We start from the raw sequence: 14,146 nt of genomic DNA on the forward strand, positions 1-14,146 counted from the left end.
AGGGTTCTTCCAGCAGGCTGCCTTGATGATTTCACCTAGGGGGACACCCTTAAAAAAGGCCCACGAGGTGGACACTCCCCTGACCTCATGCGCTCGAATGGGTCCCTGGGTCGCTGGCCAGCCGCCCGGTACGGAACGGATAGCTGTCACGATCCAGCGAGTGATTGTATCGCGGGACGCCGGCCCATGGGGCGGGGTCGTTGTGATGAACAATTTGTCGTGTCCCGTACGAAGTGACTTCGTACGGTTGACATACCACTTAAGTGCTCGAACTGGGCACCAAAGTTTGTCGTTTGTCTCGTTCGAAAAAGACTTGATGTCCGGGACAAAGATGTCTGGGGGCGTAAAGGTCTCCGACTGGTTCTTTGCAAGAAAACCGGCCGTAGGGATCAGGCGGACAGCCCCCGGTTCCCACCGGATGTGTCCTGTCTGCATCGATAACGAGTGTAGTTCGCTACGTCGTCGGGACGTAGCGACAGCCAATAGAAAAGCTACTTTGATGGAGAGTTGTAACAAAGTTGAGCAATTCATTGGTTCAAAAGGAGCCCTCGCCAGTGTGGATAGTACACTGAAGAGGTCCCAAGATGGGATGAATGTGCGTACTGGGGGACGAGTATTAAACATCCCCTTAATCAGTTGGCTAATTGCAGGGTTGCCGGAAACGGAGGAACCGTCCGGAAATCCCTGATGGATCGCGGCAACGGCCGATCGATAATTTTTTACCGTGGCCGTCGTGAGCCCACTGTTAAAAAGGTATAGGAGGAAATCCCCCACTTCCCCTACAGAAGAATTGGGGGGATGAATGGATTGCCGTCTACACCATTTAAAGAAATGGCGTAGTCGGCTATCGTACACCTTTCGGGTTGAGGCTCTGTGGGACTGGGCTGCAATTGTTGCAGCTCGTCGCGAAAGGCCTGCTGAGCAGAGGGATCGCGTGACAATACCCAGCACGTCAGGTGAAGATCCCCCGGAGCCTGGTGACTGATTCCCGAGCTGGGCTGATAAAGGAGATCGGCCCTCCTCGGTAGAATTACCGGGCGGTGAAACCAAGAGTCGGACGAGCCGGGGAAACCACGGCTGGCGGGGCCAGAACGGGGCTATGAGGAGGATTCGGCAATCCTCCTGCTCGATCTTGGTCAGCACTCGAGAAACGAGGGAGATGGGTGGGAAGGCGTAGGCCAGTAGGCCGTCCCACCGCACCGACAGCGCATCGGTCTGCCACGCGTTGGGGTCTGGGCCCCTCGTGCAGTAGATCGGTAGCTGATTGTTCATTCGCGACGCGAATAGGTCCACATGCGGCCGGTCGATTAGTCGGAAGATCGACTGAGCCACCTGTGGGAGCAGTGACCACTCTGACAGGGCGATCCAGCCTCGGGAGAGAGTGTCGGCTGTGACGTTCTCTTCGCCCGGGATGTGGACTGACGACAGTGCTATCCCGTGATGTATGCACCAGAGGGTGAGATCCCACGTTAGTGCGCACAGATGGCCTGACCGAGTGCCCCCCTGGTGATTGATGTATGCCACCACTGTGGCGTTGTCGCATCGTACCAGGACTGCTTGCCCTCTGACGTCCGACTGGAAATGTTTTAGGGCGTTGGTGACTGCCAGCATTTCCAGGACGTTGATGTGGGATGATTGATGTTCGGGGCCCCATACGCCCGCCACCTGTCGCGGGTGGAGGGTAGCCCCCCAGCCGTACCCTGACGCGTCGGTCGTGATAAGTACCGACGGGCGGGGCGGGCAGAAAACGCGGCCCTGCGTTATATTGGCCTCAACTAGCCACCAATGAAGGTGGGGGACTAGCCAAGACGTAGTGGGCACCGGATGGTCGATCGGGTGCCAGCAGGGTCTGTAGAAAGAAAGCAGGTGAAGTTGAATTGGCCTCATCCTCAACCTGCAAAAAGTCCACCAGACTGGCCATAAGGCCCAACAGCCTGAGCCAGGCTCGGGCCGGAGCCACTACCGTCGGGAGGAAGAGGGACACGCACTGCCGAAGGTTCAGCAGGCGGTCCTCCGATGGACGGGCCAGTCCCCTGCGAAGATCGAGGGATGCACCTAGAAAGGTGGGAACCTGCGAGGGGAATGGATGGGATTTCTCTCGGTGTTGATGAGAAATCCCAGGTCGGAAGCAAGGTGCCACTTTAGTTGGAGCGCCGCTTCCGTCTCCCCCCGAGAACGACCCACTACTAGCCAATCGTCGAGGTACATGAAAATCATGATCCCTCGTCGCCGCAGTGCCGCCCCGATCGTCTTCACGATCCGGGTGAACACCCGCGGAGAAGTGGACACCCCGAACGGGAGCACCACAAATTCGTACAGTATATTCTTGTATTGGAAACGTAGGAATTTGCGGTGCTCCGGCCTTATCGGTACGTGAAAGTACGCGTCTTTCAAGTCTATACTGGCCGCCCACGCTGGCGTTATGATCGATTCGAGAATGGTCCGTAACGTTTCCATGCGGAAATGTTTCGGACGTATGAACTTGTTGAGGGGTTTTAAGTTCAATATTGGACGCCACACGCTGGTCTCCTTCTTGGGGGCCGAGAAGAAGGTCGACATGAAACCTGCCTGGGTCCCCCCTTGGGGGACAACACGAACTGCTCTCTTTAGAAGGAGGGTGTCGATCTCCCCCTCGAGGGAGCGGCGTTTTGCTGTGTCGGGCGGTACGGGCGTTGTCCGAATAAGCATGTCCGACGGGGGGGTCCTTGTAAACTCGAGCGCGTAACCGCTGCTGATCGTTTCGAGGACCCATCGGTCGGAAGTCACCTGCACCCTGGACCCCATGTACTCCTGAAGGCGGCCTCCCATGGGTCCCCTGGCGGGAGGCCGCCTGGAGACGTATAAGTCATTTGCGCCACGCCCCGGTGTACCGGGGAGTGGGCGCACAGAAACCGCGTCCCGACTGGGGACGTTGTTGTCCGGTATGTGGTTGTGAATAGCGCGGGCCGACCGTTTTATCGGCGCGCCCACGAAATCCACCACGGGCCGCTCTGACCAGGGGGCGGTTTTCGGCTCGGCCGATTTCTTGAGATTTATTTTCTCAGTGGCCTTGAGGCGCTTTGCCTCGGCCTCCATGGCCTCCTGAAACTTACCAGAAAATAAGTCCGGGCCTGACAACGGAAGTTCGTCGAGACGCTTACGTGCTCCAGGTGAAGGGAGGAAAAGCGCATCTAGCACATTGGCGCGGCGTGACGATGTTGCCAAGGTCGACACTCTAGCAAACTGGTCGAGAGTGGAGCATAGGCCAGGATCGAGGCAATGGAGAGCAGCCACCATCATGTCGGCTGGTATTACCAAATCTTCTTCATATCCCAGGGCCAGGTACTCGGATAGGAGAAGAAGAAAGGACGTCGCACGCATACCCATGCGTGCCGCCGAGTCCATTCTACGGGTGACATCCTCTAGCTTTCCACGGGTCTTGTCCGTAAAAGGAACCTTGGATGAAGCCGTCCCTCGGTCAGCGGCGAGTTTGTCAATGGCCGAGTCCGGCAGGACTGGAGTTGAGAAATATTTCTCAAAATCCCCTGGGGGAAAATGATAATACGAGTCTACGCGCTTAGCGTAGGCACTCCATGTCTTTGCGTGCATTATCCCGTCGATGTGATCAACGCACACGCGGTCCAGAGGCATTGTGGGAAAAGCCCGGACCGGTTCTGCCGTCGGCCCCGATCTCTTCTTGAACGACTGACGCTCAGGAGGAGGAGGAGGTTCGGTACCAGCAGGGTGATTCAGAACCCTGATCATATCCCGTTGAACCAAGCGGAGTTCGGTCTCGGCCACCGATAGACGTTGCATGGTGCGGGTCAGCTCGCTCTCGTCCGCCGAATTGTCAGAGTACAGGGGGCGAGTTGTCACCGGGGAATGGGAACCAGGCCCCGGGGGCGAAGCAGCGTCGTCACGGTGTCCCGGTATCGGGCCCCGCTCAGACTCTAGTGACACCGATGGGTGTAAACTAATACCGGGCAGGGACGCCGGTGCACGGCTCTCCGTGCACGGCATTGTCCGCTGGTCTGTAGTCACCCCACCACGGCCGTGATGACTGGCGGGTGGGGGCTGTAATTCTGGCGGGGACTCTGGCGCACGGCTAACCGTGTGCGGTTTGCCCTTTGGCCCGGAGTCATCCAGCTGTGACCATAGTCTCCCTGCCGGCCTGACAATGAGGCCGCGAGGGAGTGAAAAGCCTAAAAAAAAATGATCGCGTGAAATCGGGTCGCCACCCTTGTGGCGTTTCCCACAGTGTGATCGACCGGATGACCCGCTAGAACTCGTCGAAGAACGGCGGGAACGGCGGTTCTTTTTCGATTTTTTTCCTTTTTGAAGAAAGACTCTGAGTAGTTGCCGAGGATTGCGGGGACACAGGGATGCCCGAACAACGAATAAAATCCGATGTAGAGGCATGCCCTCTGAGCGTAGCATTAACGCTCCGGGGGAATCCCAGGGATTCGGCTCTACGCGATCAATAGCCCGGGCGGCCGACAGCGCCCCCACGCCGGTAACATAGGCGGGTGCTGTACGGTCGATTAGCCGGCCATATAACAGCCCATCCCCAGGCATCGTGGTAATCACAGGGCTGGGTGGGCCTGGGTGCACTGAGCCATGGAGGAGTACTTCCTCCGGCTGCGTGTGCCCCGTGGACGGGCCAGGGACAGGCACGGTGCGCCCCGTAGCGGGGCCACCTTTTGCCGTATGTCCCTTTTTGGGTACTGCCCCGGCGTCATACAATTTCTTTGTCTTGCCGGTGCGTTTCCCCTTCAGTTGGGCGGACCCGTGAATATTGACCGAAGATGGTGGGGTTGTACGGCCCCCCGCTTGGTCAACGGGTCCGTCAACTCCGACAGCCGGCAGTGGCTGAAGGGGCCGACTAGGGGACTGCTGCCGCGGTGACGTACCATCACCGGTGCAGTCCCCCGAGAACTCGAGCTTGTCTGGTGGGATGTACGTCCCTCCATTATCGACACACCCAGTCCTCCCCAACTTCCTAGATTTACTCATTTTTCTAACTCACTTCACTTAGAATAACTCACTATGATAACTCTACAATAAACACTTTCTCTTTATATCTGATAAATAGCTTTCTCCCAGCTAAGAGGCATAAATAAAACAGTGAAATTCGAGTCGATCGAAATTTCACGATATACCTCGCCTGCGGCTAAGAGAAAAAGAGGACGCTAACGTAGTGCGCATGTCACAGGGCGTCGTGGGTAGGACACGTGAGGGCGCTATTGTGTAAAACTCTTAGCAAATTGCCTGCCGGCATAGGGAACAATGCATATGCAGTATTCGCTCTACAGGTAAGTAGAGTGATGTATACATGAATATTTTTCTCGCATCCAATCATTGTATTAATTGTATGAAGAACCAACGTACAAAGTTTTATGCTTTAGTCTCAAAAGTGCACAACTTTTTACAATATGGACCTCAACAGCTCTCCCACCCACTGCTCCTTTAGATTCTCCAACGGACAGTCATCCTCCAAACATGCAACATCATCCGTCGCTTCCTAAACCAAACCATCTAGCTCCTGGTGCATCATCAACTCACTGCGGCGATGGAAACCTACAACGGACAAAGTGGCTAAACTGCTTTTCTTTGGACTATTCATAGTCTAAAAAAAAGTAGTCCGCTGGCTGATAAAGCTATGTCAACTAGAAATAATAATAATAATAATAGCAGTTTATAGCAGTCTAGGTCTCCCACAACTCTCCTTTTCTGGCCGTTGAAGGAGTACTTGTGCTTGGAGCCAAAAGGGGCCTCACAGTGGTTCGAATTATTACTCTGCCTTGAGTTCTTGTCCAACTTCAATGGGACTACGACACCTCAGCTGTAGCATGATTTATCATTTTGTTGAAGAGTTATAAGTGAAAGAAGCTGGTCACTGTTTGAACTAAAGTCGCTGGTAATCTGACACCTGGTGATGTCATCATGACGTCAAAGACAATGCCTGTCATTGACAAAAGTTAATTCAGTTAATACCTCAAATATTTTTTGGTTGGGGGGCAAGCATATCCATATGGCAGGCCCTTAAATGTCTTAAATTACTTGCCTTCCAAGCCCAGCTGCAGCATGTATAAGATCCATCTCCCGTTTGAAAGCCTTGACAAAATCACTGATGGCAGTAAAAATATCACTTGAGTCAACCCCTTGTGGCTCGGCAAATCTCTCCTGTAAATAAAATATGTACACAAAAACATCACAAAAGGGATGAAATAGGTACCCGGTATGTTATGTTTAGCATAAATGAGAAAAAAACAAGTCAGGTGTGTTTACAAACACAAATGCCCCGCAACCGTGACTGTTCCCATGACATAACACCACTCTTTTAACATCAACTTACATGTACCTTGGTCACATGGAACGTTCAATGAAAGCATTAGTGTCTTCTGTAGGTTTTATATGAATTAATCCCTAATCCCTATGATCTCAGAATAAATACAAGATTTTTATTGTTTTAGCCACTGTGACCTTGACCCTTGACCTTTCGACCCCCAATGCGATAGGCCTATTTGGATTACCAAGAACGATCCACAAACCAAATTTGAAGTTCACATGTAAAGTATTTCTCAAGTTATCGCGCTGACAAAATTTCTTTTGTTTTAGCCACTGTGACCTTGACCCTTGACCTTTTGGCCCCAAATGCAATAGGCTTCTTAGGATTGCCAAGGACAATCCACAAACCGTATTTCTCAAGTTATCGCGCTGACAAAATTTCTTTTGTTTTAGTCGCTGTGACCTTGACCCTTGACCTTTTGTTCCCAAATGCAAAAGGTTCTTAGGATTACCAAGAACAATTCACAAACCAAATTTGAAGTTCATATGTGAAGTATTTCTCAAGTTATCGCGCTGACAAGATTTGTCCGGACACACAAACACACCCACACCCAGGTTTACGTTACATACCTTGTGTGGACATTCCTTTGTTTTCGTGTAGTTAAGAAAACTCGGTACAAAAAATAACTTTACTTAAACTGTGAAAACTCTTTTAACCCAATTTTTTTTCTATGATTCCCTATAGTGTTTCTCTTCATTCTGCTACGGATAAACCTAACCCAAAAATGCCTCTAAACCTGTTTTCCAGAAAGGGCAAAACCTTATGTGGACACGGCTTAGTCCACATAACGTTAACACAACCTGCATTATGTGGACATCTCTTGTTCACAAGTCCACATAGGGAATGTAAGACAAACTCACACCCACCCACACAGACACACCTACCCACCCACACACACACCCACCCACGGAAGGACAAGGCGGAAACAGTATGCCCCTTCGGCTTCGCCGCGGGGCATAAAAATCTTCCCTACATTAACTGTATTATGGCATCCTTTAGATTTGCAGCAGAAATCTTCGTCAGATTTTGTAGTATTCAAACAAAGCAAAACAAAGAGATGAAATGCTAGACTCAACTCAATTTTTGTAACATGTCTGAACGTAAATGATAATTTGCAACATTTTGTGACAACACAATTTCATCATGCCAAGTTTGTGCACATTTGTTTGGAGAAACTTTTGCATGTCACAATCTCAAGTCAAATCGGATTGCAGTCTGATTAAGAGTCCATCCAAGAAATTGCAGCTAAATAAGATGTGGGTCTACATATTTAACCCACTACACATTTAGTGCAGAAATAAGTGAATGTGACATATTGTGAATGTCTCAGGTGCATTTAAAGATCTCTGACCATGCTTTCTTGAAAACAGCAAGGGAGAGCACCCCTATGGTCAAATAAGGTGATTTTGCTTTTCAAATTCGCACTGGCCAGCTAACTGGTTGCCACCTGGTCCCTCCACTGGCTAAAGCATGCAAGGTGTGCCAATTTGAGAGCATATAGTTTGTGCCATGATCATTTTCCTTATTTAGCATTATTTCAGCAGGATTGTTTTGGGTCCACATCTACTACCGTAGGTGTTGCTTGACCTGCGAACTTTTGGCAGGCTTAGGCAACTGCCTTCCGTGACTTTTCCAGGTTCAGGTCCGGTGGGGTGAAGCAGCAATAACACCGCGTTTACACTAGATACCGCAAGGGGGATTCGAGGGGGATCTGATCCGGCAAGGAGGATCGAAGTCTGCTTAACCGCAACGAGGTGGATCGAGCTTTAGCCGGATGGGATCCCCCTTTCTGAATCCCCCTTTCGGGAAGGATCGGACCCCGCAATTGCGGGATTTGATCCCCTAATTGTTGAGTGTAAACGCAATTGGTGGATCGAACCCCGCAATTTGACCCAGTCACATCCTGCCAGCGTAGAAAAGTCCGCGAAAAATATTTTGTTATTATTCAAGTCGCGGCGAGGCCCGCGATGGTTCTGTTTTAGTCCTTAAAGTGTTTTTCATTCCTAAATCATTTCTGCATTAAGCAGATTTTATATTCTTTAAATCTAATTTTTTTGGTTAAGTTTGAACATTATCCTTGGTTAGAAAATGCGATTTGCTCACGCATTTTCAGCTGATACCAACGTGGTTCAGCACGGCCGCACTTATACTGCTCCCCATGACCAATTTGTTCGTGTTACGTTTTGTCGTCTTAATCACTATTTTACCCCCAAAGATTCCCTTAAAACTTCAAACCCTGGTTGGTTTTAAATATTAATTAGCAGTTGAGTGACTCCTGGATGGCCGTATTACGTTCTCTTTATTTGGAACGGGGCCCTTAACTACACAATCGCCAAGAAATCGCTACCCACGATGTGTTCCCAAATCCAATCTTTATTTTGTGTAGTCCCGTTTATGCCAATTTAATGTTGTTCTAAATCTTTCCATATTCCCAGTAAATAAACAAAAAACAATTGGAGTTAAATACCGCTACATTCCTACCTCAATGGTATAAACAATTGCTCTAAAAAAAGACTAATTAACTTCGTTTGGAAGTCATTGCTTCTATACGTAACGTTACTGTGATGTTATTCATGGACAGTGGGGACAATGCGTAGAGGATGAAGCTAGATCTAGATTACGACAAAAATCGGGGGACCAGCGTGAGTAAAATATCAAGTAAATCATCAGTAGTCAAGCAGTGAGATAGCGATGAAAAACATTATATCTTAATTTCTGTAGTGATTAGCGCACGAAATTGGCCATCTTCTGCACACACTCAATGACCTTCCTTCCGTTGTAAATGGAGATTGGAGGGGGATCAGGATCGGGTGTAAACACTGCACAGTTTATTATATTCTCATATCTTATCTCTCATCTGTGAAAGTTTCAACCCAATACTTAAGCAGACTTAACGAAGTTACAGAGTAGGAAAGAGGTGAAGAAATCACCAAATTATGGGTTTCCACGCAAGTAGGCTATTTCTGATAATTATTTCTGATATTCATGATGGTTTAGAAGATTCAGCTGTGACAACTTTGCTGATATGTTTTGCATTTGTTGTAACATACCGATGGCAGTTTCTCAATATATCAGACATGTCTTTAAAATAAATGTACACTTTTAACGTTCCGCCGCTAGGCTATTAGCTCTCAGAGATTTGAGGAGAGTGATTTATAGCTCTCCTGGATTTTCTTTAATTAAAGGACTGAAACTTTATAAAATTAATTCATAAATCGACTCAATTAATGAACAACAGATACTTAATTTGTAAATTTTGGTCATGTCTTAGATGTGAAAGTGTGAATTGGCACAAGTAGAAGTATGGACAAAAATAATGTTATTTTTGATGTCCTGAGGTAAGTAAAAAATATTTTGGGTTTAAAAGAATGGAAAAATTTGAATGTGTACCATGTACTTTCTTATTTCTTTTGCATTCTAAATGTGTTAAATACAGTGATGCACACCCACCAACAGTCCTACATGAAAGACCTCATACAAGACATGACAACTGACAGAATTGGACAACCAATAAACACTGCACTTTTCCCCTTTACTTACCAGCATTCGTTCATATGCCGTTTTCATTTCTTCACTTTTTTTCTGCAAGGATGCTAGTTTTCGCCCATACTGCTCCACAAATGCCTGTTCGCAATGAGAAAAGAAAAGATCTGCCGTTACATAAAATTGACTCCTCCGTGACACAATTGATAGCATGTCCGGATTTGTCTATACTTAAGGACACCAATTGGGGACAACCTCATTAGAAACTGTGTACTAAATCAACAGGAGTAGACGTAAAAATGTAACTTTGAACAACAACAACAAAAATTTCCAGAAGAACAATACTCAAACCTGGATGGGTGCATGCGAGGGTGTCAAAAATACGGTGTCAATTACAGAAGAAAATAGAAAGCACTCAAAGAGCGCAAACCTCCGACCAAAGATGAACAATTCCTTCCCTTATTGTAAGTTCGCTAAAAAGTTTGCATATTCACTAAAAAACATGTACATGTATACGCTTGTGTTTGTCTACCTTTACACTCCCCCGTTGTATAAATGGTCTAGTCCATTGACCTGAGTGGTTAAACTAGGTGGGTGATAAGGCATACAGGGTAACTGGGTCAGTGTCATGCACACGGAGCTGCTCACACAATGATCTGGTGAAAGTTTTCCATATGATGGATGAAAATCCTTAAAAAAAAATTCCTGCATCTAGACACAGATCCGGATCACTTCTTAAATCTAAGCAATTTGTACTTTTTTAACTAACAAATGTTGCAGTCACATCTTTGTTAGTTCTGTAGTGAACAGAAAATGAGGTTTCATAGCAGGAATCTAGCCTTAGCATGATGGCTGTGCAAGAGTACTTAGAATGAGTATACAAATAATTTACAGCACAATTGAATTTGAGTCCGAGTCTTGGTCCTTTCACACATTCTTGGAAATTTCTAGTACATCTTTTTGTCTAACAATGATCTGAATTCTACTGATAATCAAATCTAATGCAAACATCTCTATGTCTATTTTTTTTCAGATCTAACTCCTACTGTACCAGCCTATATTTTAGTACAATTGTTGGACTCAGAAAAAGACTCTTCTACTACACTGTGGCAAAGGTCACAACACTTCACACATTACTAACTCTTTGCTATAAACGTCAAATACTTACAGCAACATCATCAAAAAATGCAACATCTCTTTCTGATGGGTTTTCGACTTTAAGAAGAACTGTCATGTTCTTCTTGACGTTGTTTAGGTCCCGCTTCATCACTGCCAACAAAAGGAAGAAAACACTAGAACAGATTCATACCACACTAGAGGTGTTAAGTGTGAGAACTACCCTAGAGTTCAATATAATAAAATATATTTTATAAAAACCAAAATATTTGAATAAAAATGTTACAACTGTAACTGTGTTTAAAAATGGCACTGTTTTATGTCCCACATGATAATGGATTAGAAACTTCGGCAGCAATTTTGTTGAGACTGTAGACGCAGTGTGCAATGTTTGTTTACATGCTATGTGCTAAATTTAGAAGAATGTTCAACCCACTGCCGCAAATTTGGGCATAATAATTTGCTGAGTGTAATGTCTTTGCCATGACTGGTATTGTGGTAAAAGGTGGTAAAATGGTGTGAATATCGCATGCATTGCATGAATACAGCTGGCTGATATGATATCGATAACATCTAGCAATTATCACAAGATAACCGGCCTGCACCATTGCCAAATTGTTCCAAAAATCAAACACGCTCCTTTTGATTTGTGATTTGGGCTGTAGAGTTGCACAACTGCCGTGGTTAATATTCTTCTGATTGTAAGTTAACATATTTTATTGCTACATTGGCATTGTTTTGGCTACTTTCACTTGTGTATTATTTGAGAAGAAGGGAGTGAGAATAAAGTGATGAGGCACACACATCTATTATTTAACAATGACAAACTACAAAGATTGCTTCTAGAGTTTGAGGAAAACTTGGTCGCCTTGACTAGGGGCCGGAAGGGAAATTGCCCATGTTTTAAACTAATGATTTTTTTTTGGGGGGGGTGGGTTTTTCGCCTTTCCTGGGAGCAATTACAACTTAAGGAGGCCGTCACTTCCTTGTTGCCCATGATAGTGTACTTATAACAGAAAAATTGTCAATTTTTTTTTCGACGCTTGATCTCAAATGAAATTGTTCTCCTAAATGTAATGTGGGATTTTATTTCTTTGTAGGCCGATTGCATTTGTTCTTGTTCCTGGGAAAACTTAGGATCCCGGACTACCTGTTTATTGCGAACGAATTAATGAATTATCATACAACAAAACTGTGTGAAGCTGTGAGCAACCCTGGTTTCCCAATTGAAGGCATCTGTATGGCCAAGTTCTTAGCAAGTTTAGCATAACATTGTGACCTAAACTTTTCTTTTTTTTCGCTGTATTTTATCAATTGTTACTTTGCCATTCTAGACTAGGCTGGATATTGCTCTTTGGTATTAAAACGATTTAATTTCTTTTGATAAAATTGTAACTTAGTACATAACTCTTAACTCGCATTCACGTTAGTCTGCCAAGCCAGAATTTGCATGGGCTACACTGTGCTTCAGGTTAAGATATAACCTGTGGCGTGATTATGGAGAATGACGTCATGAACTGGGAGATTAATTAGTTATGCGCGTTTTTTTTTTTTTTTTTTTTTTTTTAAGGATAATTAAGTGTGATTCTATAATGTTGGGGTCGGTGTAAAAGTAAACAATCTGATTGATATGGAGTCATGTATTCAGTCGCGGTGGAAGGTTCGGAAAGGAACACATTGGAGCACGTGTTTATCAGGGGCGGACAAAAATAGGGCAAATTATATACATTTTCAGGGGGGTTAATGCGATGCGAACATGTGTTCTGTTCATGTGTATCAGTTGCTAGCGTTATGGAGAAGGTAATCTATTGTGGTAATACTTTTATATATTAGAAGAAAATAAGGAGAAGGCAATCCATTTTGGTCAGGAGGATATTAGTTAGAAAGAAATAAGGAGGAGATAAACCATTTATTTTGTTAGGATAATTTTTGAAGGGGAATTATGGAGGAAACTAACCATATTGGCTAGGAGGACATTATTAGAAGGGAATTATGGAGGAGACTAACCATTTTGGCTAGAAGGATATTTTTTAGAAGGGAATTATGGGGGAGACTAACCATTTTTGCTAGGAGGATATTTTTTAGAAGGGAATTATGGAGGAGACTAACCATCTTGGCTAGTAGGATATTTTTTAGAAGGGAATTATGGAGGAGACTAACCATCTTGGCTAGTAGGATATTTTTTAGAAGGGAATTATGGGGGAGACTAACCATTTTTGCTAGGAGGATATTTTTTAGAAGGGAATTATGGAGGAGACTAACCATCTTAGCCAGGAGGATATTTTTAGAAGGGAATAATGGAGGAGAGTAACCATCTTGGCCAGGAGGATATTTTTAAAAGAGAATTATGGAGGAGACTAACCATTTTTGCTAGGAGGATATTTTTTAGAAGGGAATTATGGAGGAGACTAACCATCTTGGCCAGGAGGATATTTTAGAAAGGAATAATGGAGGAGACTAACTATCTTGGCCAGGAGGATATTTTTAGAAGGGAATTATGGAGGAGACTAACCATCTTGGCTAGTTGGATATTTTTTAGAAGGGAATTATGGGTGAGACTTACCATTTTTGTCAAGCAAAAAAAAACAAGGGGGAAAATTAAAAAGGAAAAGAGATCAAAGTCATCATTTGTATAAATATCAGAAAAATGAACAAGTGCAGCTACTTTAAAAATTAATACATGTACCTACAGGATTTGAACAAGGCCCTCAATTGTCAAATGACGTCCATCCCCCTTGATTTTCTATGTTGCCTCCTTCCCCCAACCCAAATTATTTCTTAACCCCTTTTCTTGCCCCATCCCATAAAAGAAATATTGTAGAGCCTGGCTCAGCCACTGGTCTGCTATCTTAAACAAATGAATTGCGTTCGACAGAAAACTGACATTTGAAGCAACTGCCGCACTTCTGCCGTTTTTGCTCCGTCTCCAATGAATTGAATTAGACACGGCAGAAGTTTGACGTTTCAAAAGGGCCTCAGACATTAATCATGGATTTGATTGGTCAAAATACATTAGGTGGGGCTTTAATAGATAGGTCTATTGCAGGGCTTTTGGATATTTCTTCAAAATTACCAAACACAATGATTGATATAATGTGATAAGTCCTCAAAAGTTACTTGATTTGGATATCAAGACTTCTTTATCTTTGGACTTTTTAAATTGATTTTACTTTTATTTCTGTTTCATCTGTTTAAAGCTCTTGATTTTGGTCTTGTATA

General features: G+C 45.4%; 1 protein-coding gene across 2 annotated transcripts in view; it reads right to left on the minus strand.

Moving 5' to 3' along the window:
- The window catches only part of LOC119739268 (protein diaphanous homolog 3-like), a 124,407-nt gene that overhangs the window by 17,187 nt on the left and 93,074 nt on the right, over positions 1–14,146 (minus strand). For both annotated transcript variants that reach the window (XM_038214129.1, XM_038214130.1), the window contains exons 7-9: positions 10,980–11,080; positions 9,869–9,952; positions 6,044–6,162 (exon numbers count right to left, since the gene is read on the minus strand). In XM_038214129.1, the coding sequence (XP_038070057.1) occupies positions 6,044–6,162; positions 9,869–9,952; positions 10,980–11,080 (304 nt within the window). The remainder of the gene's footprint in view (positions 1–6,043; positions 6,163–9,868; positions 9,953–10,979; positions 11,081–14,146) is intronic.

The sequence above is a fragment of the Patiria miniata genome, unplaced genomic scaffold (genome assembly GCF_015706575.1).
Source record: "Patiria miniata isolate m_02_andy unplaced genomic scaffold, ASM1570657v1 HiC_scaffold_30, whole genome shotgun sequence".
Classification (NCBI taxonomy): Eukaryota; Metazoa; Echinodermata; class Asteroidea; order Valvatida; family Asterinidae; genus Patiria; species Patiria miniata.